Source organism: Acipenser ruthenus, chromosome 4 (assembly GCF_902713425.1).
Source record: "Acipenser ruthenus chromosome 4, fAciRut3.2 maternal haplotype, whole genome shotgun sequence".
NCBI classification, from domain to species: domain Eukaryota; kingdom Metazoa; phylum Chordata; class Actinopteri; order Acipenseriformes; family Acipenseridae; genus Acipenser; species Acipenser ruthenus.
In genome coordinates, this window is record NC_081192.1 from 55676175 (window position 1) to 55701442 (window position 25268).

Here is a 25268-nt window from a genome sequence, read left to right on the forward strand (position 1 = left end):
GACTTGTGACTCGAATGAACTTGTTCTCTGATTCTGAGGTCACTCTTGGCCTGCCTGACCTTGTTCGGTCCTCATGAGTGCCAGTTTCTTCAAATCGTTTCATGGTCTTGGCCACAGCAGTTACAGACACTTGCAAAGTTCTTGCGATTTGTCTTAAAGATTGACCTTCATTTCTTAAAGTAATTGCAGACTGTCTTTTTTCTTTGCTTAACTGAGCATATTTTGCCATTTTCTGCTCCTACATTCAGGAATGACAAACTTGTGCCTATGCTACCTACATTTATAGTAATCATGGACCCTCACCTGTTAACAATAATTAGTGACAAAAGGTTAATTAGGTAACATGCTAGTTAACTCAGAGAACATCTAACAAAGACACTTTTATACTTGGGCCAGTGTTCTAACACCGTGTTATATACATTTCAGACTTTTAAGTGACTTGGGCTTCAGACTGAAATCCCCTTGCTTTGGGGAGAATGAAACCTGGTTTCAAGCAGGTGTACTCACTTTTGACTGGTACTGTATAAATATATATATATATTTTTTTTTTACGTTCGCTGACTTGTACAATAAGTGCCTCTAAAAACACCCTCTCTCACTGGGCACCCACTGAGCAGCTGCTTCAGTGCACAAAGTCTGTAATGCAGTAAAACATTTTAAAAGGGTAATATTTTGTTTACAACATACCAAAATGTGATGATTAAATGCTTATCTTAAAGTAAATGAATTTGTCTCGTAAGTGCAACACTATAAATTCCATCTTATTTTTACTAATATTTATTTGGGATCACAAAGGCACAGTATTTTTTTTTTGCTGGACGGCTAACATGGATATTTTTTTTTAAATGTGCATATTTTTTGCTACTGAGCTGTAGCCCATGTATTTTTTTGTTTTTGTTGTACTGGATGATTGCTTTAACAAACGGAACATTGCAACCTTATGGTCAACTAATTCATGGGGGATGAAGTTTAAATGTACACTCTCCAGTTAATATTTTTCATTCTGAATGAACTGTTTGTTGTGGTTGTTGTGGTTGTTGCATTGAATTGTGCACGCTTGCCTGTGCAAGTGCTGCGTTTGTTTTTTTTTTGGTTTTTTTTTTTTTGCAAGCTTGATTTCATGTCCTTATTGGAGTGAAAATAGTTTTTCTTGTGTTAAGCAAATAGAGCAAGTTATGTGTTTTTTTTTTCACTGTCAATCAATCCTTCTGTACTTAAATATTTTATCTATTTTCATATATTTGGCACAGTAACTAGTTCTAATTTCTGGGAACGTATATAGTTGACTATAGGCTAAGGGCTGATTGTTACAGCGCGACCCTGCAGCAGAGTGCTTCTGTGGAAACAGCGCACCTCCATTGACATTGTTGTGGGCAAATCCTTGTTGCCCTCGTTGCCAGAGCAAATGCTTCTATTTTAACTCAAATCAAAAACGCAAATATCTCAAGATTTGGCAAAAACGATTCCGTAACTTTGTCTATATATATATATATATATATATATATATATATATATATATATATATATATATATATATATATATATATATAAAAGGTTTGTTTACATTTTGGAGCTGTCACGTAAAACTGGGTGGGGATTGTATATACGAAAATAATACTATTGTAGGCTACACAAAAAAATGTAATAATGCGTATTGTAATATGCATCAAAATGACACGTCTGGCGATGTTATAAAATTGTTATTTTTGCAAATCTGCTGCTCAAACATCGTCAGGATATCTAAATACATATATTTAGGAAAACTAACGCCTGAAGTGCACTCTAACAACATTTTCGATTACAGGAGTTCATTTTTGTTTTCTGTTTCACTAAACTTACCATCTGTTTCAATAACAAATGAAAAAATTAAAAAAAAAAAAAAATTATACCCGAATCTTGCCCTCACAATGGAGGGCTCGACTTTTACGCAATGTAGACTTTTACTCCAGGGAATATGGTACTTTACCCCCGATTTTCTCCTCAACTGAATTATCGCAAATGCACAATGGTAATATGTTTTGTGTGTCTCCACAGCAACCTGAGCTGAGTCACCGTGTTGTAAGCGTTTTGTGATTGTCAAAAAAATAAATAAAAAAGTCAGCTTGTGGCATGTATTCAGCTGTGGTTTGCATTAACAGGTTACGCAAGAATAGTCTCAATCAGTCATCAATTCGGCAATGCTTTTATGAACATAAACAGGAATTATTGGTTGGGAAATTTTGCTCTTGAGGAAAGGGAACCTCTATCTCTGCCATACTTTGATACTTCTAGGTTAAAAAGAGGGGAAATAAAGGAACAAAATTAACCAAGAACCTTTTTAAACCATAAAGCTGTGTCGCTAAATTGTGCTTTTAAAAGACACAAATAAAACCTACTAAAAACTCTTTCTTTGAGAGTCTAAAGTTTGTCAAGGTTGGTTGCACCTGCTCTAACCCCAGCCTGTGACAACTGTTCATGCATATTGTACACTGCGAACCACAGACATGAAAGTCTGAGTTCTGTGTGTTTTTACCCCTACATGGATAACGCTCAAGAAAAAGTAGCCTTTAAGAGAGTGTCTCTTCATATAATGTCAATATCACACCAAACTTGAGGTACTGGGAAAAGGCCACAGAAAACAAATAATGTTGACTTTTGTGTTGAGTCTTTCAGTGGATTAAATATATATTTTGATATCTACCTCCTTTTAGCTCTTCTTCATCAAATGGGAATGGCACATGTACAGTTTCTCCATTGCCATGGATACCGTGGCCCTGTAGGCAAACAATTTAGTAACACATTAACACTGAATGAAAAAGGGGGTGACCATGCAAATATTATATCACCAATCACATATTTTAAAATAGGCAAAATGAGGGTAATTGTTAATAGAACAAGTTGACTCTCTCAGAGTGAAATGTTATATTTGTTATATTTTTATTTTACTTTAAATTACAGATACTCAATTTTAGCAAAATGTTTTCGGATAAACTTAAAAATAAATCATAAAACTGGCATGAATGGCCAACTGTTATTCAAACCATATTTCTAGATGTTTGTGAGATGTCACTTTCGTATCAGTAATTACAGAGCCGTAACTAGGCATTTTAGCGCCCGGGGAAGGCAATCATATTTGCGTGCTCCCTCGCCCCCTCCACCCACGTTTTTTTTCTCTTTTGGTGTTAAAAGTTGGGATGGTTGCTCACGTTTCATAGTTTTGATTAACTTACTGTTATTTCAGAATCTCTGTTTGAAGGGAAGAAGACATTACTTAAAACGGAAAGGAGCGTGTTAACTAAGGTTAGGTTTCCTGCCTCTACGATTATATTCAATTACTAACCAATGATAATACGTTTATTTTACGTATGCTCATTTTTTGTTAGTCAGGGCTGGAGTTTAGTTTTTGACTCCACAGTAAAAGTTAAGGCAGAGATCAAGCTATGTGCTGATAATAATAAGGACGATTACATTGTTTTCTTTTTTCTGATCAAATTAAAACTTGATCAGTAAGTGCACGTATTTGTGGAATTTTAGCTGTGTCGCTGTAAACAATAAAAACTACTGTATGATTATTTTAGCAGCCACATTAACCCTTACAAAATCCTTCAATATCTCTATAATATCCTTGTATATATAACTCAATTATTATTATTTATTTCTTAGCATACGCCCTTATCCAGGGCGACTTACAATTGTTACAAGATATCACATTATTTTGACATACAATTACCCATTTATACACTTGGGTTTTTACTGAAGCAATCTAGGTAAAGTACCTTGCTCAAGGGTACAACAGCAGCAGTCCCCACCAGGGATTGAACCCATGACCCTCTGGTCAGGAGTCCAGAGCCCTAACCACTACTCCACACTGCATTAAGTTCATGTGTGGCGTTTTCTCATAATCATTGATGGAAGCATGGATTGAAAATAATCGTAACACAAACGCGGATGCAATGACTTAATGGCATGAAGCATATTCAGAAAGAATATATTCAGTTAGCAAAAATAAATTTCTTACGTTTCCCTAAAGATCCAAAAACAATATAGAATTTAGCAAGAGCCATGCAGGTTTGTATGCTATTTTAAACAAAAAAAAAATAAGGCCATTAAAAATAATAACTAGATTTTGTGTTTCTTTATACATACATATTTTAACACATTCTAAGAGCTACGTAATTATCAAATAAACTTGTTTTAATGGTGCTTTTAAAAATAGAAAATGGGGGGGGGGGGGGGGGGGGGGTCATTTGTTCTGAATTTTATTCCAATAAATAAATACTGGTACCACATTTAACATCTTGTAATTCAGGATGGTGAATTTTAAGGGCTGTTTATCTATTTGCATTTTCTAATAAATTTCTTACTTGCTGTCTATCCTATCATGTTTTGGTTTACCTTTATTACGAGGTGCTTCATACGTGTTATTAAATGTGCCTGTACATTTCATTACGTTTATAGCAGTGCTGGTCCTGAAGGCTGCAGGAGCGAGTAAATAAATAAGCAATGCACACCGCAGGTGATGCGAACGACACAGCTGTGCCATAATAATAACGAACTGGCGACGCTAAGGTGTTGGTTTGTGTAGAACCAGGTTCGTGGTTGTTAAGACCATTGCTCAGGAAGTGACGCATTCCTTTTCTAGCAAAGTGGCGCATGCGATCTTCAGATTATGCTAGGGGGGCGCTGACAGCTAACAAGTGAAAACATTGAGAACCGCTGAACAAAATTATTACTCAAGTGGCAATGCATTTAAGTAATTTTACCACCCCACACGGTTTTGCGCACTGGGCGGCTACCCCCGCTCGCCCACCCCTAGTTACAGAGTATTTATGAAACAAACTGCTGTACAAAAGTTGGCCACCTTTTAACAAATCAAAGTGTGTTCACAAGAAAAGAAAGGGTATCAAAAAAGCAAAAAACAAAGCAGGAATTGCAAAAGAAAAACCTAAAATAAAGGGAAAATAAAAAAAGATAAAATGTAATACAAAAAACAAATATAAACCAGTGCTAAAAAAATCTCCACAAAATGCCTGTGCCCATCGAGCACAATACAATTACATGGACATGCCAAGTTTTTTACATGCCCAACATTATAGTGTTACACTGCTTATCTAGACTGAGAGGTAATGTACTGTGTTGGCTCCCACATTATACTCTAAAACATTCACATAAAAACAAATTGCAGCAGTAGGGAGGAAACAATACGCTTCACAAATATGATCGGGTCATGTGCACATACACAATCCCTGCAAGGCAGTGCAGTGCATGAGGGTCAGCAGCCGCTACAGACAGAGAGAGAAAAAACAACACTACGGGCGCGAGAGTGAACGCCCTAGAGTTGTGTAGAATTTCCATGGATAAATATCAGGATTTTCTTCCTATGCATCGGAATGGGGAACATTTGCTCGGAAATTGCAGGGCAGCAGTGTGGAGTAGTGGTTAGGGCTCTGGACTCTTGACCGGAGGGTTGTGGGTTCAATCCCCAGTGGGGGACACTGCTGTTGTACTTTACCTAGATTGCTCCAGTAAAAACCCAACTGTATAAATGGGTAATTGTATGTAAAAATAATGTGATATCTGTATAATAATGTATAATGTGATATCTTGTACCAATTGTAAGTCGCCCTGGATAAGGGCGTCTGCTAAGAAATAAATAATAATAATAATAATAATAATAATAAATTGTTGGCATGTATGATATTACAGTATTGTATCACCCATAGAATATAATAACATTAGGTTACAGATGTAACCCCGGTTCCCTGAAAGAGAAGACGACCAACAACGATACTTTTGGGATATGCCTGCCATAGGTCAGGTATTTATCGAGCATTTTATGTCAGAGCTGCCAACAGGGCCCTCTGGGGAGTGACGTCCTTGGTCCCGCCTACCGAGGGAATAAGTAGGTCACTCCACGGAGATCACTTTCTCGTTTGCATCGAACCCGCGAATGCGAGTGATGCGACTTCACAAGGTTTGTTGGTCATCTTCTCTTTCAGGGAACCGGGAATACATCCGTAACCTAACATTCCCTTTCAATTCGAAGACGACCAACAACAATACTTTTGGGAAAGTATATCAAAGCCGTCTCGAGGGAGAGTGAGCGGAAACAGCAGATGAGGGACGTCTAGCTACCTCCAAACTAATGTTAGTGGTACGTGCGTGCAACCTCAAGGACCCTTGTGCCAGATGAAGGCATAGAACCTGGTGAATGTATGCGGAATAGCCCAGCTTGCCGCAGTACAAATATCAGTCAATGAAGCTCCTCTAAAGAGGGCCCATGACGTAACCACTCCTCTGGTTGAGTGTGTGGCCACCCTCCCAGGTGGAGGTAGACCGACATTGGTATATGCAGTCAAGACTGTCCACAATCCAGTGGGATAGTCGTTGCTTCGAGTGGACTTGACACAGGGTCCTTTCACCATGACAGACACAGTGCTCTTGTCCGATCCACATGTAGTGTGTAATGTATGTTTGTATTTGGACTAGTTTAAGTTGTAATAATAAAATACCTTATTTGAATTCAAGTAATGTACAACCCACTTTGATTGAAATAAATCAGACTAGACAATGTTCCTAGTGAATACAAAGGAAGTTTTATTAGAAATAATTAAAGGTGCAACAACTAAACTAAAATAATACAGAAAGGAAGAATTAACTCAACTAAACAGTACAGAAAACAAAGTTTAAACAATGACACCCCAATCCAATGCAATCTATGGGAGATTCCCTTAAGGTTACAACTGCATTCCGAAGGTTAGTCTTAACAGGGGTATCGTTAGTAACAAAAACTTTTACTTTCGTTAATATTTGATAATCAGAGCATCGTTAAATCAGTCTCATATATATGTTTTGGTTATCAAGGTAATTCTCACTTGCAAGATATCAAGAATTATCTATTACCAGGACAGCTAAATTTGGATTCTAGCCTTAACCCTTTGCGGTCCATTGTCGGACTGGGTCCGACATTGCAATTATTCCTCTCAGGTCCTTTGTCGGACTGGGTCTGACATCATTATAGCAACGCAAAAAACAGGTTTCTAGTCGTTTTTTTCTAGTCGGAAAAAAAAAAAAAGGCGTATCACATGAATAGTCATATATGGCCCTGGTATCAGATAACGGGGCGGTCATAGTAAACAAGCTGGCTGAGTGCGTCAGCGCACAGAGACTATCATGGACATTTGCAGAGCTTTTTTCAGATGTTATAGTAATAAAATAATGACTTTGATCGCAATATTGAGGAGTTTGGTGATAAAACGAGTGATCCGGAGATGATTGATCGGTATGTACGACTATTATTTTTATTATTATTTATTTCTTACATAGATGAAAGCGATAGCGAAAGAAAGGGTGTGGCAGGGCTGGAGAAGCCTAGTGAGTGCTTTGTTGATATGCAGGGCCATTTAAACCTGTTTGACTGTGGAAAAAAATACATTTTAAACAGCGCGTCTAAAATTAACTGCGCGTGTGAAAATAAATTGGACCTGACGCGCACTTAATAAATGGACTGCAAAGGGTTAAACTCAGAATGACAATTGTCTTATAAAACCCACATCAATTTGTATAAATCACATACAAACAAATAATATAGTGTTCATTAACTCAAAGCATGAATTGAAAGCAATAATACTTCTTTTCTTGCATTCTACATAAAACAAAATGTTAATTTAACTTTAACCCTTTGCAGTCCATTTATTAAGTGCGTGTCAGGCGTGTCAGGTCCAATTTATTTTCACATGCGCAGTTAATTTTAGACGCTCTGTTTAAAAGTGTTTATTTTCCCCACAGTCAAACGGGTTTAAAAGGCCCTGCATATCAACAAAGCACTCACTAGGCATATCCAGCCCCGCCCCACCCTTGAGTTCGCTATCTCTTTCACATATGCGAAGAAATAAATAATAATAATAATAATAATAATAATAATAATAATAATAATAATAATAGTCGTACATACCGATCAATCATCTCCTGATCACTCGTTTTATCGCCAAACTCCTCAACAATGCGATCCAAGTCATTATTTTATTACTATAACATCTCAAAAAAGCTCTGCAAATGTCCGTGATATTCTCTGTGCGCTGATTCAGTAACAGGCTGATTGTTTCCTTATGGCCGCCCCTATCTGATGCCAGGGGCAAGTATGACTAATCATGAGATACGCCCTTGGGTCGGACATTGAACCGGATAGGAATAATTGCAATGTCGGACCAGGTCCGACATAGGACCGCAAAGGGTTAAGGTCTGCTTATTCGAGAGATCATAAGATAATTAAAACACTACTTGTTGAATACTTATCGGACGTTCGCTACCTCCTCCAGCTGATCCGTGTCTTCAACAATACAGGTGCTCAAAGGCTCTCCTGCTGGCAAGGACAGGTCCAATTTCCGGGGTCTGGCTTCCTCGCGTTTCGTCTCCACTTTAGGGTACGAAACAAATATCTTTGCAATAAACAAGAGTCATTAACTATTTAGGTATTCCACTGAAACAGCAATTCCTCCACCAATATGTGCACTCTTCGTCCAGTTATGTCTGGGATATTTCACCGCAAAACTCCGGCACTGCGAGCTCAATAAATTGAATATATTTCAATTTATGTCAACTTCAAATGTTCATTCAACTCTTTCTCCGGTGATCAATTGGGGCTAAGTTAGAGATTTGATTACAAGTACTTTTAGGATTTTAGACGTGTTACGTGGCAGACTTTCAAACCAAGGCAAACTAGAATAGTATTAGAACATAAGAAAGTTTACAAAAGAGAGGAGGTCATTCGGCCCATCATGCTCGTTTGGTTGTTAGTAGCTTATTGATTCCAGAATCTCATCAAGGAGCTTCTTGAAGGATCCAAGTGTGTCAGCTTCAGCAACATTACAGGGGAGTTGGTTCCAGATCCTCACAATTCTCTGTGTAAAAATGTGCCTCCTATTTTCAGTTCTGAATGCCCCTTTATCTAATCTCCATTTGTGACCCCTGGTCCTTGTTTCTTTTTTCAGGTCGAAAAAGTCCCTTGGGTCATCAATACCTTTGTCTTCTTTGTTCAAGAATGAATAGGTTCAATTCTTTTAGCCTGTCTGCATACGACATACCTTTTAAACCCGGGATAATTCTGGTTGCTCTTCTTTGCACTCTTTCTAGAGCAGCAATATCCTTTTTGTAACGAGGTGACCAGAACTGAACACAATATTCTAGGTGAGGTCTTACTAATGCATTGTAGAGTTTTAACATTATTTCCCTTGATTTAAATTCAACACTTCTCACAATATACCTGAGCATCTTGTTAGCCTTTTTTATAGCTTCCTCACATTGTCTAGATGAAGACATTTCTGAGTCAACATAAACTCCTAGGTCTTTTTCATAGTTCCCTTCTTCAATTTCACTATCTCCCATATGATATTTATAATGCACATTTTTATTGCCCGCATGCAATACTTTACACTTTTCTCTATTAAATTTCATTTGCCATGTGTCTGCCAAATTCTGAATGCTGTCTAGATAATTTTGAATGATCTTTGCTGTTCTGCTGATATCCCATCACGCCTTTCTTCTTAAAGGCATACAGTCTCTATACAACAAAAAATTGACCGAATGATAATACCCGAAAATAATCGTAATATTTTTAATAAAGTAGCCGGCTGAAAAGGCCTGGAAAGAACCCTGCACTGTACACTTGTTTTTGGAGTGAGGTAAGCAAACCATGCCATTCAAGTGAAGTGATGTACCTGGCCGGGCACAAAAAACAAATACAAATGTGCCGACAAGTCAGTCGTGCCCCGGGAACAGGATTTTTGTAGCATGGATATAAACTAAAGAAAAAAAACGTCAAAGTAACATCTAAACCACAAATGTTTTGTTATTATTTTGTAATGATGTTGTCATCCAGAAGATGGCCACAAATTCAAGTGGGATGCCATAGGAATTCAGAAAAAATGTGTGACCATTATTTTAAAGTGTTACCAAAAGCAGGAATTGCAACTACTTTCATCTCCAACAGGTATCCCCAGATATTGATTCTCACAATAAAAAAGCCTCTTTTTTGTGGTAAAGAATGTCATAATTGGTAAGCAGCTTTCATGATATAAATACATATTTTGAATGATCTAATTCAGGTGTTCTCAAACATTTTTTGCAGGCCCCCCCTTTGGAAATGCTTCAGAATGTGATGACCCCCCAACCCCGCAGTGTGATATTACATGAAATTTCTGTACATATGTGGCAGGATGGCTGATGTGGTGATGTGTGTGACGTCAGGTTCCAGGAAAACAGTACACCAAAGGCAGAATGCGGGGCAAAACACTGCGTGGCGGTGCAGTTTTTTTTATTAAACCAAATAAACTTTTCAAAACACAAATAAAAGGGCACAAGGGCCAAACACAAGAAAGCTAGAATACCAGAAATAAACAGAACGAATACCTTAACCAAACAAAGGAAGCAGTCGTTTTCTCTCACGGCTGTCTATCTCCTCCAAACTCTCTTTCTGTTCCTTCTCCTAACTCCAACCAAACAATGAGCCTGGAGCTGGGCTTATATAGCAGGTGGTTAGGAGTTAATTGATTAACTTAAAACAATCAATAAACTCCTGACCACCTGCACCTGAACAATCATCCCTGGATGGGAATTAACCCCATCCTAGCCAAACACTATTACAACTGCATTGAACCAATACACAGCCGTTTCTCAAAACAGAAGAATATACAAAATACAATCAATAACAGTAAATCATAATACAAATATACAGGGGGAAGCGGGCACCCCGTCACATTTGCCCCCCCTTGTGCACAGCACACATGGCCCTAAGGCCACCTTCCCCCCTAAAGTCCCAAATGTCTTTGTCAAACTCCTGAGGTAGGGACGGAGGCTGCCTTGGGCCCACAAGCAGTCCGGTGGTCCCAAGCAAAGATAGTTCAGCTGCCTCGGGCAATGACAACCTGGCAATCCCGGGCAGTGGAAACCCGGCGATCCCGGGCACATCCCTGGACATTGATGCAAGGCAGACAGCAACTCCAGGAGATGGTGCGGAGCAGGCAGCTCCCCAAAGTGGTGGCTCGCAGACGGCATCCCCAGATGGCGGTGGCGCGCAGGCAGCATCTCCAGGCGATGCAGAGCTCTCAGCGACCCCAGTCGATGCAGAGCTCTCAGGAGACGACGGCAGCGGACCCTCAGGAGGCAACGGCGACAGCGAACCCTCGGGAGGTGCACTCGGGAGGGGAGCCCCTGGCCATGAAGGCGGCAGCGGGAGCTCCACTTCTCCCTCGTACTTTGTAACTGGTAGCTCCCTAGGCGATGCGGAGCACCAGGCAACCCCAGGTGAAGCAGGACCCTCGCGACCCCAGGCGAAACAGGACCCTCGGCGACCCCAGGCAGAGCAGGACCCTTGGCAACCCCAGGCAGAGCAGGACCCTCGGCGACCCTAGGAGAAGCAAAAGACACACCAACTCCAGGTGATGCGGAGCAGGCATTCCCGGGCGGTGCAAAGCAGGCATCCCCGGGCGGTGCAACTTCATCCAGCGGGCTATCTTCCTCAGCTGAGACTTTGACTAGCCCGTTGTCTTCCTTCACAGGTGGGGATTGCCAAACATCTCCTTCTACTAGAGGTGGAGGGAGTAGTAGCTCCAGCTCTGCTCCCTCTGGTGGATGTGGAGGGAGCAGCAGCTCCTGCGCTACTCCCTCTGGTGGGGGTGGAGGGAGCGGCAGCTCCTGCGCTACTCCCTCTGGTGGGGGTGGAGGGAGCGGCAGCTCCTGCGCTACTCCCTCTGGTGGGGGTGGAGGGAGCGGCAGCTCCTGCGCTACTCCCTCTGGTGGGGGTGGAGGGAGCGGCAGTTCCTGCGCTGCTCCCTCTGGTGGGGGTGGAGGAAGCGGCAGCTCCTGCGCTACTCCCTCTGGTGGGGGTGGCGGGATCAGCAACGCTGGTCCTTCCGGTGGCGCTGGACCCTCTGGCCCCCCTTGCAATGCAGGACACCCTGGCCCCTCTGGACCTTCTGGACCCCCTGGCGACGCGGACAGGCAGGCAACCCCAGGCGATGGAGGGAGAGACAGCTCCGGCTGTTCCCCCTCTGCTGGCGGTGGAGGGAGAGACAGCTCCGGCTGTTCCCCCTCTGCTGGCGGTGGAGGGAGAGACAGCTCCGGCTGTTCCCCCTCTGCTGGTGGTGGAGGGAGAGACAGCTCATATTCTTCCCCTGCGGGTCCCTTCAGCACTGGGCCTGTGGGCTTCCCCTTCTCGGGCCGTGGACGCACCGACTCCTCCCGCTCGGGCCGTGGACGCACCGACTCCTCCCGCTCGGGCTCCTCCCCCTCGGGCTGTGGATGTTCGGGCTCCTCCCTCTCGGGCTGTGGACGTTCGGGCTCCTCCATCTCGGGCTGTGGACGTTCGGGCTCCCCCTCTCTGGGCGACGGCAGCGGCTCCCCCTCTCTGGGCAACGGCAGCGGCTCCCCTTCTGTCTCTCGGGACGACGGCTCCTCCCCTTCTGTCTCTCGGGACGGCAGCTCCTCCCTCTCTGGCTCTCGGGACGGCAGCTCCTCCCTCTCTGGCTCTCGGGACGGCAGCTCCTCCCTCTCTGGCTCTCGGGATGGCAGCTCCTCCTCCACTCTGGGCACTGGACACTCAGGCACCTTCCCTCTGGGTACTGGACACACAGACACTTTCCCTCTCGGCACTGTACGCACTGGCTTCTCCGGGTTTGGCGACTTGGGCTTCCCCTTCTTGGACACAGAACACTTGGGCTCCTCCCTCATGGGCTCTGGAGCAAGCAAGGCACTGCCCGCTGAAACTGGTAATGGTGGAGCCCCTCCCATGTCTGCAGCCAGGTAATCAAGCACCATAGCTGCAATGTCCTGGAAGGACTCTGGGTGGTGCTGCTTCTCCCAAGCTTCCCACCGTTTCCTGTCTCGAGCCCACAAGACGTTAATCGCCACTGGGAGGTCCCTCTTCATGTCCCTATCGAGGTCCACCAGCCAATACCAAATCTCCCGCGAAGTAATCTGCTCTGGTAGCACCAGAGCTGGCGGCCCTTCTCCAGATGGTTCTTTCTGGGTTCTTTGGGGTGCCTTGTTTTGGCTTATTCGAGCAGCCAACACCTCTCCCTGATATTGGGAAGGGCAAATGGCCACTGTGTGCCCGAATTTGCTGCAACCAGAACACTCTTCATCCACCAGGTAGACCTGACAGACAGCAGACGGCAGTGAAGCCACGCTGGACTCTTCCTCCAGTGCAGGCTGCAATGGCTGTTGCACTGCCGGTCCCACAAAAGGGCACTTCCTCCAGCTGTGTCCAGAACCCTCACAGAGCCCGCACCAGTCTGGAGGCACCTCCGGGCAGTCCAACCAGCAGTGCTCCAAGTGGCCGCACCAGGTGCACCCGGGCCAAACTTCCCACGGTTCCACCCATGGCTCTTCTTGTCGGGGTGGCTGCTGCTGCTGTTGCTGCCGCTGTTGCTTCTTGCGGCTGTTCCTTCCCATATTAAAAAATAATAATACTTCTTCTCAAAGAAAAAAAACAGAAATAAGGCACCCACAGTACTGCTCCTGGCCTGAGTCCTCCGAGGCGCTGTTTGATCCCTCTTCTGACACCACGTGTGGCAGGATGGCTGATGTGGTGATGTGTGCGACGTCAGGTTCCAGGAAAACAGTACACCAAAGGCAGAATGCGGGGCAAAACACTGCGTGGCGGTGCAGTTTTTTTTATTAAACCAAATAAACTTTTCAAAACACAAATAAAAGGGCACAAGGGCCAAACACAAGAAAGCTAGAATACCGGAAATAAACAGAACGAATACCTTAACCAAACAAAGGTAGCAGTCGTTTTCTCTCACGGCTGTCTATCTCCTCCAAACTCTCTTTCTGTTCCTTCTCCTAACTCCAACCAAACAATGAGCCTGGAGCTGGGCTTATATAGCAGGTGGTTAGGAGTTAATTGCACAATTAACAATCAATAAACTCCTGACCACCTGCACCTGAACAATCATCCCTGGATGGGAATTAACCCCATCCTAGCCAAACACTATTACAACTGCATTGAACCAATACACAGGTGTTTCTCAAAACAGAAGAATATACAAAACACAATCAATAACAGTAAATCATAATACAAATATACAGGGGGAAGCGGGCACCCCGTCACAACATACTACAAAGGAATGCTAAATGAAGCTGAAGCAGGAACATGAAATTATTATGCCTGCAGTCTGGATTGTAAAGACTGCCTGTTTCTTTAAGTTCCACTTTCAAGGTCTCTTCTTTAGGGGTATGTAGACATTTAAGAAACATGTGTTACTGTCTGAAAAATGTGCGTCTTACCAAACAAACAGTGTTTGACAATGATTGTGGCAATAATCATAACATTGTCCAAGGATTGTGGCAAATTGAGAAACAATGTAAAACACACAAAAAAAAAACCTGAACATTTTAAAAAGTTTTTTTGACCGAAGCTAGCACTTTATACACAACTATATGCACATACAAAACAAGCATCTGGCTTCATATTGCATCCTTACTGTTAAGGATTACGCGTATACAGTATATGCTGCAACAATGTAATGCTAAGGAACTTAAGTAGGGCTTCTGTTTTTCGGTTTTTATTAATTTCATTTTTCGGTGCTTATTTTATGTATTTTCGAGTTATATGTAAATCTTTTTATTTTCCCTGGGCTTTCGCATTGTATATACCTGTATGAAATGACTGTTTTCGGTTACTTACCAAAACGTTTAGGCTTTTTTTTTCTGTCACAACAGTAGTAACTTGACAGTTGGGAACCCCAGTTTGAGAAACGCTGATCCAATATTTCATCATCCACTTGTTTTAGGGGTAACCTTGGGTTAACAATATTGATTTCCAAGTACTTTAAAATGATATGATAAAATCCAGCTGTGGGTTATCCAACAGGGTACAGTTTGATCAAATCGACCCCTAACCCTCTCGTAAAGGCATAATAATGACATTTAGATCTTTTGTAATATTGTATAATGTACACAGTTCTATTAACGTATTATTTCAAATTCTAATTTCATTTTATTTGTCAAACATATGTCTTCCTTTAATTTTGTATAAAATATCCGGAATGGCAAATAAAGCACTACTGAGAGATGACCCTAATAAATGACACCTGCTATAAAAACACGTGAACCCTCCTGTCAAAACATCTTTCAGTGGACTAGAATAACTTTCAGACAAACAGGTAAATACACCCACCCCCTTGTTATATCACCCCTCGTTATACTGCAGATTCGGATATATCGCGGTCCTGGAGTTGGCTCCCCAGTTTTACTGTCTAACTGCATATGCCTTAGCTGCAATATACACAGGCACTTAGAATCACTGTTCATTTTATTTCGTACTGCACATCACAAACAACAATATACAAAACATTTAAAAACAAAGCATTAATATTGTACTGGTATCATATACACACATATTGCACAATAACACAAAGCAAATTAAATATCTACTTGCTAAAACAGTTTTTAATTTAGGCAACGAGGTATTCACGTGTGGCAGCAATGCACTAGCAAAAGTCACAAGGCAGTGACGTCAGCTCCCTAGCAACAAGCCTCCTATGTTGGGAATGGATTCTTTCAATGCAGCGGGTTTGTGCATTTGAGAAAAGAGAGGAAGACTCATTATTATTATTTATTTCTTAGCAGACGCCCTTATCCAGGGCGACTTACAATTGTTACAACATATCACATTATACATTATTTCACATTATACAGATATCACATTATTTTTACATACAATTACCCATTTATACAGTTGGGTTTTTACTGGAGCAATCTAGGTAAAGTACCTTGCTCAAGGGTACAACAGCAGTGTCCCCCACTGGGGATTGAACCCACAACCCTCCGGTCAAGATTCCACAGCCCTAACCACTACTCCACACTGCTGCCCTGCTCATGAAATTAATTGTAGACATGAAGTTGATGAGAAGCAATTACCCTCCGTTGTACAAATTAAAACAGTGTGCTGCTTTTATTTGAAAAATGAGAAAAAGCAGGTTGCGTAGAGGATATATTCTGGACCCTGATGCCCCTGATAAAACGAGGAAATGGTTGTACAGTATTTGTTAGCCTATTTGTTTTTCTATGGGTCTCTCTGTATATCGCAGCCCTCGATATATAGCAGATTTATATTGGACCACAACCCCCGCGATATATCGAGCAGTTGGTGTACATCTCTAAAAAGTTGTAGTATAATAGTGATAGTGGTGTTTTGTCAGTAATAATGGAACTCCCTCATTTAAATGCCCTCAACCGCAAGAATCAGATAATCAAACAGCTAAATGTTGTCATATTGCATATATCAAGCAGCAGTTTGATATTTTTATTTGACAGATTTTTTTGTTTAAGAAATTCTGCAGACATATCGCATTAAACTGACAAACATTAGTTTAAAAAATGCCAAACCTTTAAAAAAATGTTTGGGGTGGAAACCTGCAGTAAAGACTGTTATCCAGAAAATGTGTTACAGTGCTATCTTGATTTTTCTGAATAGAGAGTCAGAAATATTAAGAAAACAAGTTACAAGCTTTCCTCCTCCAATTGAGACCAACCCTAAGCTAAAAAGTGAATAACAAAACAGTAATATTTATTGGGTTCTAATAAAGGTTCTATAACTCACAGCAAATATTTTCTACAGTGCAAGCATACTTAAAACGGAAATTGTTAGGTAATGGAAATCAAACAATCACAAGCCACAGTATGTTTTTTGTTTTTTTTTGCTGTGCCTCGTTTCAGAGAGACCCTGATGTATAATAATACACAGTGTCTGTTGTGAAGGTACTTACTTGTATCAATACAGCTGAATGGGTCAAGGCATCATTTAGCATGGTTAGCACGTTGGATGTGGGAACCACACCAGGGTCATGACCCCAAGATGTAATCAGCAGTCTATCATAATCCTTAGACAAGTAAAAAGAAAATGACCACATTTCTGTAGTAAACTGCATATTGTCAGACTATTAAATCAAAGTTATTAGTTTTTCCATATTTACAATGCTTTAACATGGTTCATCCTAGTGAACTCACAAACTGAAGTTTGTAGAATTAATTAAATACAGTATGTAGATGGACAGCAGTTGCATAGTTGTCTGTTTAGCCTAAATTGCATTCCAGCTCGAGGTACAGCGAGGCACCGATCAGTAGGGGATGGAAAGCAGCCTGCGAGTAGACACTTGGTTGCTTTACTTTTACAATTTTTGTGCCTCTGATTATAGAAATGACTTTTGATAGAAATGCTAAGCTTTTTTCCACAGGCCAGGCTTTGGTGTAATCTTAACATTTACACCAGGTTTTTATTACTTGGATTGTATTTTAAAATAGATATGTTTTACAAAATGTAATCGCTTATTTACCATTGAGCTTCTCAAATAAATGCTTTGGACATACATAAGAAAAAAATATCTGTAATACCTTAAAGATGTCTGGAAGTTTCCGAAGCCTTGATCCCTTTGACAGCAACAGTGAAGGTGGTCCTTGTCCAGACACATGGTACAGATACAGTTTAAACCAGATTGAACTGACTTCTGGAATAGCTGGTCCAATATGCTGCAAAACATAAAACTTAAATGATACTGGATTTTTTTTTTTTGCCCTTGATTAATTTTGATCAAATTATGAGAATTAAAAGTTCTGAAGGGACACAGTTGTGTAAACCCTGTTTAATGCATTACTATTAGGGCTGGGTATTGGTAGTGTCTTCAGGATACGAGGGTCCATATGCCCCACAGCCGGGGCACAACTCTGCCGCGAGCCCTTTTAAAAATAGCTCCCAGCTGTCATCTGCCTCCTCCTGGGCCAGCTCCATTTTCTTTTTTTTTCCTCTTTTTTTTTCCCCAAAAACAAAACAAAAAAACTGCACTTCCGCTCTTGACAAAACACAAACAAAAAGGCACAATGGCCAACCAAAAAGACGAACACAAAAACAGGCTTGAAACACAAACTATACAAAAAGAATCACTCACTCTCTCACACACGTCTTCTCACTGTTACAACCAGTCCCTTTTATACAGGTGCCTGGGCTAATTGGGCAATCCGCACCTCATTAGCCCAGGCACATTTCGCACATTCCGCACACAAATTCACTGAACCACACCCCAAACTCACTCATATCCACTCTAAACAATACAAAAAACACAAAACCACCACAAAATAGGCTGCACCCCATCACAGATACATACGAATAAATAATATTATCAGTGTTGACACGAATTAATGCACAAATGTTGTTATATCAAATTTATATGCATATAAAAAATAAAATAAATAAAATAAAAAACGATATGGGTCACTGTATCGATAATAGTACCGTCAAGAAAAGTATCGTGGCTTATCGTGTGTATCGATGTATCGGCACACCCCTAAATACTATACAGTGCTATTCTCAATGCTTAAATCAGGGTTATTTTAAAACAAAATGCTTACAGATTTAGAATCAATATAACAATTTCACAAATGTCCTATTAACCATGATGCAATCTAAAATACATATTTGTAATAAATGTTTTGCACACATCTTTTATGGAAACTTAAGATCATACGTAATACAAATATAAACAAAACCCGTCTACCTGAGGTGTGCAGCTGCTGATTGGACGGATTTCATTACTGAGCGGTGCCATGGAAACTAGTAGTTTGTAGTTCTTGTTCAACACTCTGCTACAGGTAGCAGGATCCAAGCCAAGCAGGCTCTCACAACGCAACAGATCCAGAGGGAATCCTGGCAACATATCATATGCAGTTACAGTGGATAACAGACACTGGTTGTGTATTTATAAGTAGCTAGCACATCATGTTTATTACACTGTAAAATAAAGGACTAAACAAATGTTTTCTAAATAGGCATTACATAGTAAAACTTAATTGATTTATTTAAAACTACCATAACCTGTTAGGATACAGTATATAATCAAAGAACAAAAACAGTAGCAGTCTATTTGGGGGAAAAAAAACAAAACTCTTCCATTCCACAATTTTAACTAGAAAATGTGTACCGCAAAATGTGACACACAACAGGCTGTGACAGAATTTACAAATGTATTAAGAGAAGGGGCTTTAAAACATATTACAGTGTAATGTAGTTGGTTTAACTGTGTTTCATACAGAGAAAAGCTAGTTTGGGGTTCTGCCTTAGATGGTTTTCAAGCCTGTTTCTAGAAAGAAAAAAACAGCAACTTCTGCACCACAGTTTAGTTTTTAAAAATTACCGTTATTTGGCTGTTCAAGGTCTGGGGCCAAGTCCTTATTATTGCGCAAAAACAGTATAGTATTTCTGAGTGTGAGTGCATGGTCAAAATATCTTTGGGCTTCCCCTTCAGCTGTGCTTTGGACCTTTTAAAACAAAATCTGCATTAGTATTACTCATTGTAAAGAAGTCTGAGAAGTACATAACTTATGTATACTAAATAATACATTGTTATTGAATATAAGGAAGAAGTAATGGCAAACTAACAATTTCTCTTTTAGTAGCACTTGCCCATAATGTTCTCAAAAAATGGTGGGGGTTTACACTACAGGTGACTTCGTAGAACTCCTCACTAGAAAGTATTGCAGAACTTGATGGCAATTGTAAGTTCTGTATTTGTAATCTTCTCTTCTTCGTTGTTAAAGATTTTATGCCAGCCTCTGGAAAATGTCAATTAATCTACACTAGTTCAGATAAGAGTTGGAACAATATCATATTTTATTCTGATGACACAGTACCAATTTACTTTATTTGACAAACAGCAACACATTTTGTGAGGTCTTTTTCTCCATTCACAAAATTAGCCACAACCTGCAGCATACATATAGTTTTCATTTGAAGCTTTTTTTTTTTGTAATTTCACAATTTTGCGGACAAAAACTACTTTTTGCAAACAAGCTAAAATATATAAAAAATCCTCCAGACATGTAGCATTGTGAAAGCCTTGGTATTGTAATAAATAACGACTGTGTTATTAAGTATGCACAGTAACTACACTTAACTGAAATTTATATTTTATCCACTTGAGGTTTGAATTGGTATGTGTACCAAATCATTTTCTAAAATCAAGATTTCAGAAAGCATCTTTTTTCATTTTTTTTAGGTATTTATTTTATGATCTGCTTAAGAGTAATTTGCTCCAAAATTCTCCAGCACTTTTATGCCAATCAAAATTCACATTTTGCATCATTCCTCTTATGCCTGTCAAAGCTGTTACTGGCCGAATGATGATTTGAGAATTATTTTGTTGGCATGTTTCTTTTATAGGGTAGAGTCATTTCAGAATTGTAGCCATCCGATGCAATTATGCACTTTTACCATTGTGCTACCTTCAATCCAAATTAATCCTCATGCAGAACAATAGTTATGTAAGTGGGTGGTTTTGTTTGGATCAAATAAGGAGCTCTACACAATATTATGTTTTAATATTGGCCTTATTTACTGTACTTAATATATACACTATATTCCTACAGGTGGAAAATATAGTGGTAGTACCTTCACATTGTACACTAGCATTATAACTAATGCGGTGGGATTATTAAGACTTCATTTTGAATCCGCCTTACTGACATGCATCCACAATGACTTAATATAAATAACAGTATCCTTTTGTTTTTGAATCTGTAGATGGAGGAACTGCTTAAAAATACATAATATAGAAATAATGCAACATGCCTTACCTTTTCAAGTTCCACCAGAAAACTGTCTAACGATTCATCCGAGAGTTTCCCCACTTCAAACATAGTGACAGCATGGCTTTTCAAATTCTGAATAATACAATGACAATATAACAGAGGACCATATAACAGTGGATCTTGATTTATAATATAAGGAGGCTTGGTGGTCCAGTGGTTAAAGAAAGGGGCTTGTTACCAGGAGATTCCAGGTTCAATCCCAGCCACTGACTCACTGTGTGTGACCCTGAGTCGTTTAACCTCCTTGTGCTTTTACAAGATATCACATTATTTTTACATACAATTACCCATTTATACAGTTGGGTTTTTACTAGAGCAATCTAGGAAAAGTACCTTGCTCAAGGGTACAGCAGCAGTGTCCCCCACCTGGGATTAAACCCACGACCCTCCGGTCAAGAGTCCAGAGCCCTAACCACTACTCCACACTGCTGCCCTATATATAAAAAAATTCATGTTGGGTTATTTTATTGATCATGATTTTGTCTCGGCACATAACAACCACATCACGCTTAAAATCTTTATAATTCCAACTGGGCAGAGTATAGATTGCTAAACCCAAATGTTATGTGATTCATAACACAAATCACAACACACCCCATACAAAATCCATTTAATCTTTACCACTTACCGGTGACAAATTCCCCATCATTAAAAAGGCTGTGAGTGTTGAATCAAATAGGAAGGCAATTCTTTTTGTATGACCACTGGCCATGCTCAGACTGCTCACACTGGCTGTGTCTGCTTTAAAATAAACAACACATTATATTTCAGACAGGCGTTGTCCAAAAATTACAGTGCTCCCCCCAACACAATTTGTGCAAAACACAAATGAAAATTAAAAACAAATACACATCAAAAACCACAAATACAAATCAAAAAACACAAATACAAATAAAATAACCAGAAAACATTTTTCATGGAAGAAATAAGCTACAAATATTTCTAACTTGGCTGATTCCCAGTATTGCAACTTGCTGAGTCTACCAAATGGACATCTTAGAGAAAGAAGCAAGGGCGGAGAGGTCAAGGGGGCTTAGTCAGTTGGATAGAAAAAAGGATGAAAGGTGGATTTAACTCTGTATCCATTGTTCCTGGGGGTTAAGGAAGAAAAAGCAGCTAGGTAGCCCTTCAGCATAGCAGTTCATTCTGATCCAAAACATGTTAGAGTAATAGAATGTCAGCAAAAAATGCATCCAAACCCATAGCAGGACAACCCCCTGACCTTTAGGACATTAAAAAAACCAAAAAAAAACACTGAACATATTACACTGCACATACTGTTTATTAAAACGTTGGGTTATTATCATAACCATGGTCCCCTAAAAAACTAAATGTAACCATTATTATTACTATTATTTATTTCTTAGCAGACGCCCTTATCCAGGACAACTTACAATTGTTACAAGATATCACATTATTTTTACATACAATTACCCATTTATACAGTTGGGTTTTTACTGGAGCAACCTAGGTAAAGTAGTCAAGAGTCAAGAGTCCAGAGCCCTAACCACTACTCCACACTGCTGCCCGAATGGGTAAGTGTACCAAAGCCGATACAATCTTATTAAGGTATGGGAAGTAGCCCAAACTGCTGCATTGCAAATGTCAGATGACAGATGCACCCTGGAACAAAGCCATGCCCCTGGTGGAATGGGCAGTGAGCTTTTCTGGAGGGGGGAAGTTGGCTTGCTCAGGTAGTCCTGACTGTATCTGTTATCCATTTGGACAGCCTCTGTTTAGACTGGGCTTGCCCATGGGACTTAGCCCCATAACAGACAAAAAACTTGTTCACTGCCTCCAACTCTGTGTTCTTTCCACATAATACGCTAGTGTCCACACAGGGCAGAGCGTATGGAGCTGCCCCTCCTTATCAGACTGGAAAGGAGGTGGATGGAAACCCTCCAAATCCACAGACTGGTTGATGTGGAATGCCAAGATTAGGAATGGTCCGAAGCATAACCTTTGTCCTGGCTTCTGCAAAAATTAAGCAAGCTTTTGCAATTGAAAATGTTAGCACCTCACTCACCCGCTTAGCGGAGGTGATAGCCAGCAAGAAAGCCTTTAAGTGACAAAAATCTCAGCTCAGCTAAACGTAAGGATTGTGTGACGGGGTACCCTCCCTGCCCTGGGTGTATTAGGGTTATGTAGTACGGGTGGATTAGGCTAGTTCACTGGTTTTTGTTTGTCTGTTTATTTTTGCCAATGTGCCATTTTGTTTGTATAAATAATTGTTTAGTTTAATAAATCTGCGCACAAGCGCATTTCACGCACAATACTGTGTCCTGCATTTCCTGGTCTGACATCACCCACAAGCGATCTTACCACAGGCTTTAATTGGAGGCTCAATCACTATGTTAAGCCTCCAGCAAGGAATAATATAACAATATCCTTCAGAGGGGGGTCAAAACCCCGAGGCAGACACCACGTTTGAAAGACGCCCCACTTGTACCTGTACTGGGAACATGTGGATGCTACTCTGGCATTTTGCAGGATGTCTATGACCCTACTAGACAGGCCCAGAGGGCTTAAATGCAGCCGTTCAGGGGCCAGACCCAGAGCTGCAGACTCGATGGGTCAGGATCACACAAGGCACCTGACTGACCAGGTCGTGGTGATTGGACAGGCTCCAAGGCTGAAAACCAAAGTCTCCTGGGCCAGTAAGCGGCTACTAATAGCACCTTGGCCGTCCTGCCAGATTTTTTCTAGACACAGCGGGAGCATGGCGAGTGGTGGAAGGCATACAAAAGTTGCCTTGGCCACTGGTGTGCCAAGGCATCTATCGCCAGTGGGTCCCCGTCTTCTATTATGGAGAACCAAAGTGGGCAGTGGGTCGATTCCTGGGAGGCAAAGAGATCTATCTCTGCTCTCTCGAACTGGTACCAAATGAGGCTCACCACCTCAGGGTGAAGTCTCCACTCTGAGGCGCTAGGAACTCTCCTGGAAAGGAGGTCCACTCCCGGCAGGTGTACCGTCCGCAGTGACAGGAGGTGTTTGTTTGCCCAGAGCAACAGCTTGCAGGTCACACGATGGAGACTGGGAGATTCGAGGCTGCCCTGGTGGTTATATAAGCCACCGCGGTAGTGTTGTCCGTCCAGACAACCGCGTGTCTCCTTTGAACCTCCTGTAAAAAATGGCAGTACACGGACCTTGTACGCTGTTCCTTGAAAAGCGAACTGCAGGTACCTCCTGTGATGTGGAAATATGCGTCCTTTAAGTCCACTGTGGTGAACCAGTCACCTGGTCTGAATGACTGGAACAGCGGTCAACATTTTAACCCTTTGCGGTCCATTTATTAAATGCGCGTCAGGCACGCCAGGTCTAATTAAGTTTCACACGCGCAGTTAATTTTAGACGCGCTGTTTAAAAGTATTTTTTTTCACAGTCAAACGGGTTTAAATGGCCCTGCACATCAACAAAGCACTCACTAGGCATCTCCAGCCCCGCCCCACCCTTTCGTTTGCTATAGCGTTCACCTATGCAAGAAATAAATAATAATAATAATAATAATAATAATAATAATAATAATAATAATACCGTACATACCGATCGATCATCTCCGGATCACTCGTTTTATCACCAAACTCCTCAATAATGCGATCCAAGTCATTATTTTATTACTATAACATCTCAAAAAAGCTCTGCAAATGTCTGTGTTTTCTGTGCGCTGATTCAGTCAGCCAACTTGTTTACTTCAGACCGCCCCCATTATCTGATACCATGTATGACGCCCTTTTTTTTTTTTTTTCGACTTGTCTCAGCTCCTGTCGCTCCCACTCGGCAATTGAATGGTTTTCTCGGCTTTTTCCAGCGAAAAAACGACTAGACACCCGTTTATTGTGTTGCTATAATGATGTCGGACCCAGTCCGACAAAGGACCTGTGAGGAATAATTGCAATGCCGGACCCAGTCCGACAATGGACCGCAAAGGGTTAAACCTGTCGACTCAGATACAGGTTGACCTGCCTGAGGTAGAGGATTGGTCACCATCCCGCTTGAGCACCAGGAAGTACCTGGAGTAGAACCCTTCCACCAAGTGGAGGGGTTGTACTGTGCAAATAGCTCGCCTTTGTAGCAGAGGTGTGTCACATCCCAAGACACTACTGCAGCGTCTCGTGGGTCTGTGACTAATGTTGAAGTCACGCCCCAAAAGGGAGGGGAACCATGCTTGAATTGGAGAGAATAGCCGGTCCGTACAGTAGAAAGCACCCAGGTGTCCATGGTGCAGTGATGCCAATACTCCAGGTGGTTCCCTAAAAAGGGCTGCTGCCAGGCTTGTGGCTTAGCATGAGGTCTTTACCTCTGCGGCAGGCAGCGGAACTTGTTAAAGCTGCCACAGTGTGCAGCCGTAGTTCAGTTCTGAAAACCCCCTCTGGCTGTAGTAGCAGCTGGCTGTGTCGGTCTCTGAGGCTGATGGGGCCTTGGGCGCCAGTTTGCCGCTGGTTTATGCACATGGGGTGACCTCTTTGGAAGCAGACGCACCAGTTCCTTTGTGGACTCCCTTGCACGGTGAGAGTGCTGCAGCATCTCGTCCACCACAGGACCAAAAGTATGCCCCGGTGCAATAGGGGCGTCTAACAGTATTGCTTTATCCCCCATCACTCTTGTCTGGGAAAGCCAAAGCTGTCGTCTTGCAGCCACCAAAGCAGCAA

The 25268-nt window shown here is 41.4% G+C and overlaps 1 protein-coding gene across 2 annotated transcripts in view; it reads right to left on the reverse strand.

The window, feature by feature from the left end:
• fam91a1 (family with sequence similarity 91 member A1) overlaps positions 1–25268 on the reverse strand; it is a 126935-nt gene that overhangs the window by 31572 nt on the left and 70095 nt on the right. Inside the window, exons 13-19 of one of the 2 annotated variants that reach the window (XM_034000966.3) lie at positions 21248–21357; positions 20605–20691; positions 19167–19290; positions 18531–18679; positions 17374–17508; positions 16749–16862; positions 2681–2753 (exon numbers count right to left, since the gene is read on the reverse strand). In XM_034000966.3, coding sequence (XP_033856857.3) covers positions 2681–2753; positions 16749–16862; positions 17374–17508; positions 18531–18679; positions 19167–19290; positions 20605–20691; positions 21248–21357 — 792 coding nt within the window. Of the gene's footprint in view, positions 1–2680; positions 2754–16748; positions 16863–17373; positions 17509–18530; positions 18680–19166; positions 19291–20604; positions 20692–21247; positions 21361–25268 lie in introns of both variants that reach the window. The other variant, XM_034000965.3, reaches the window with a different exon arrangement.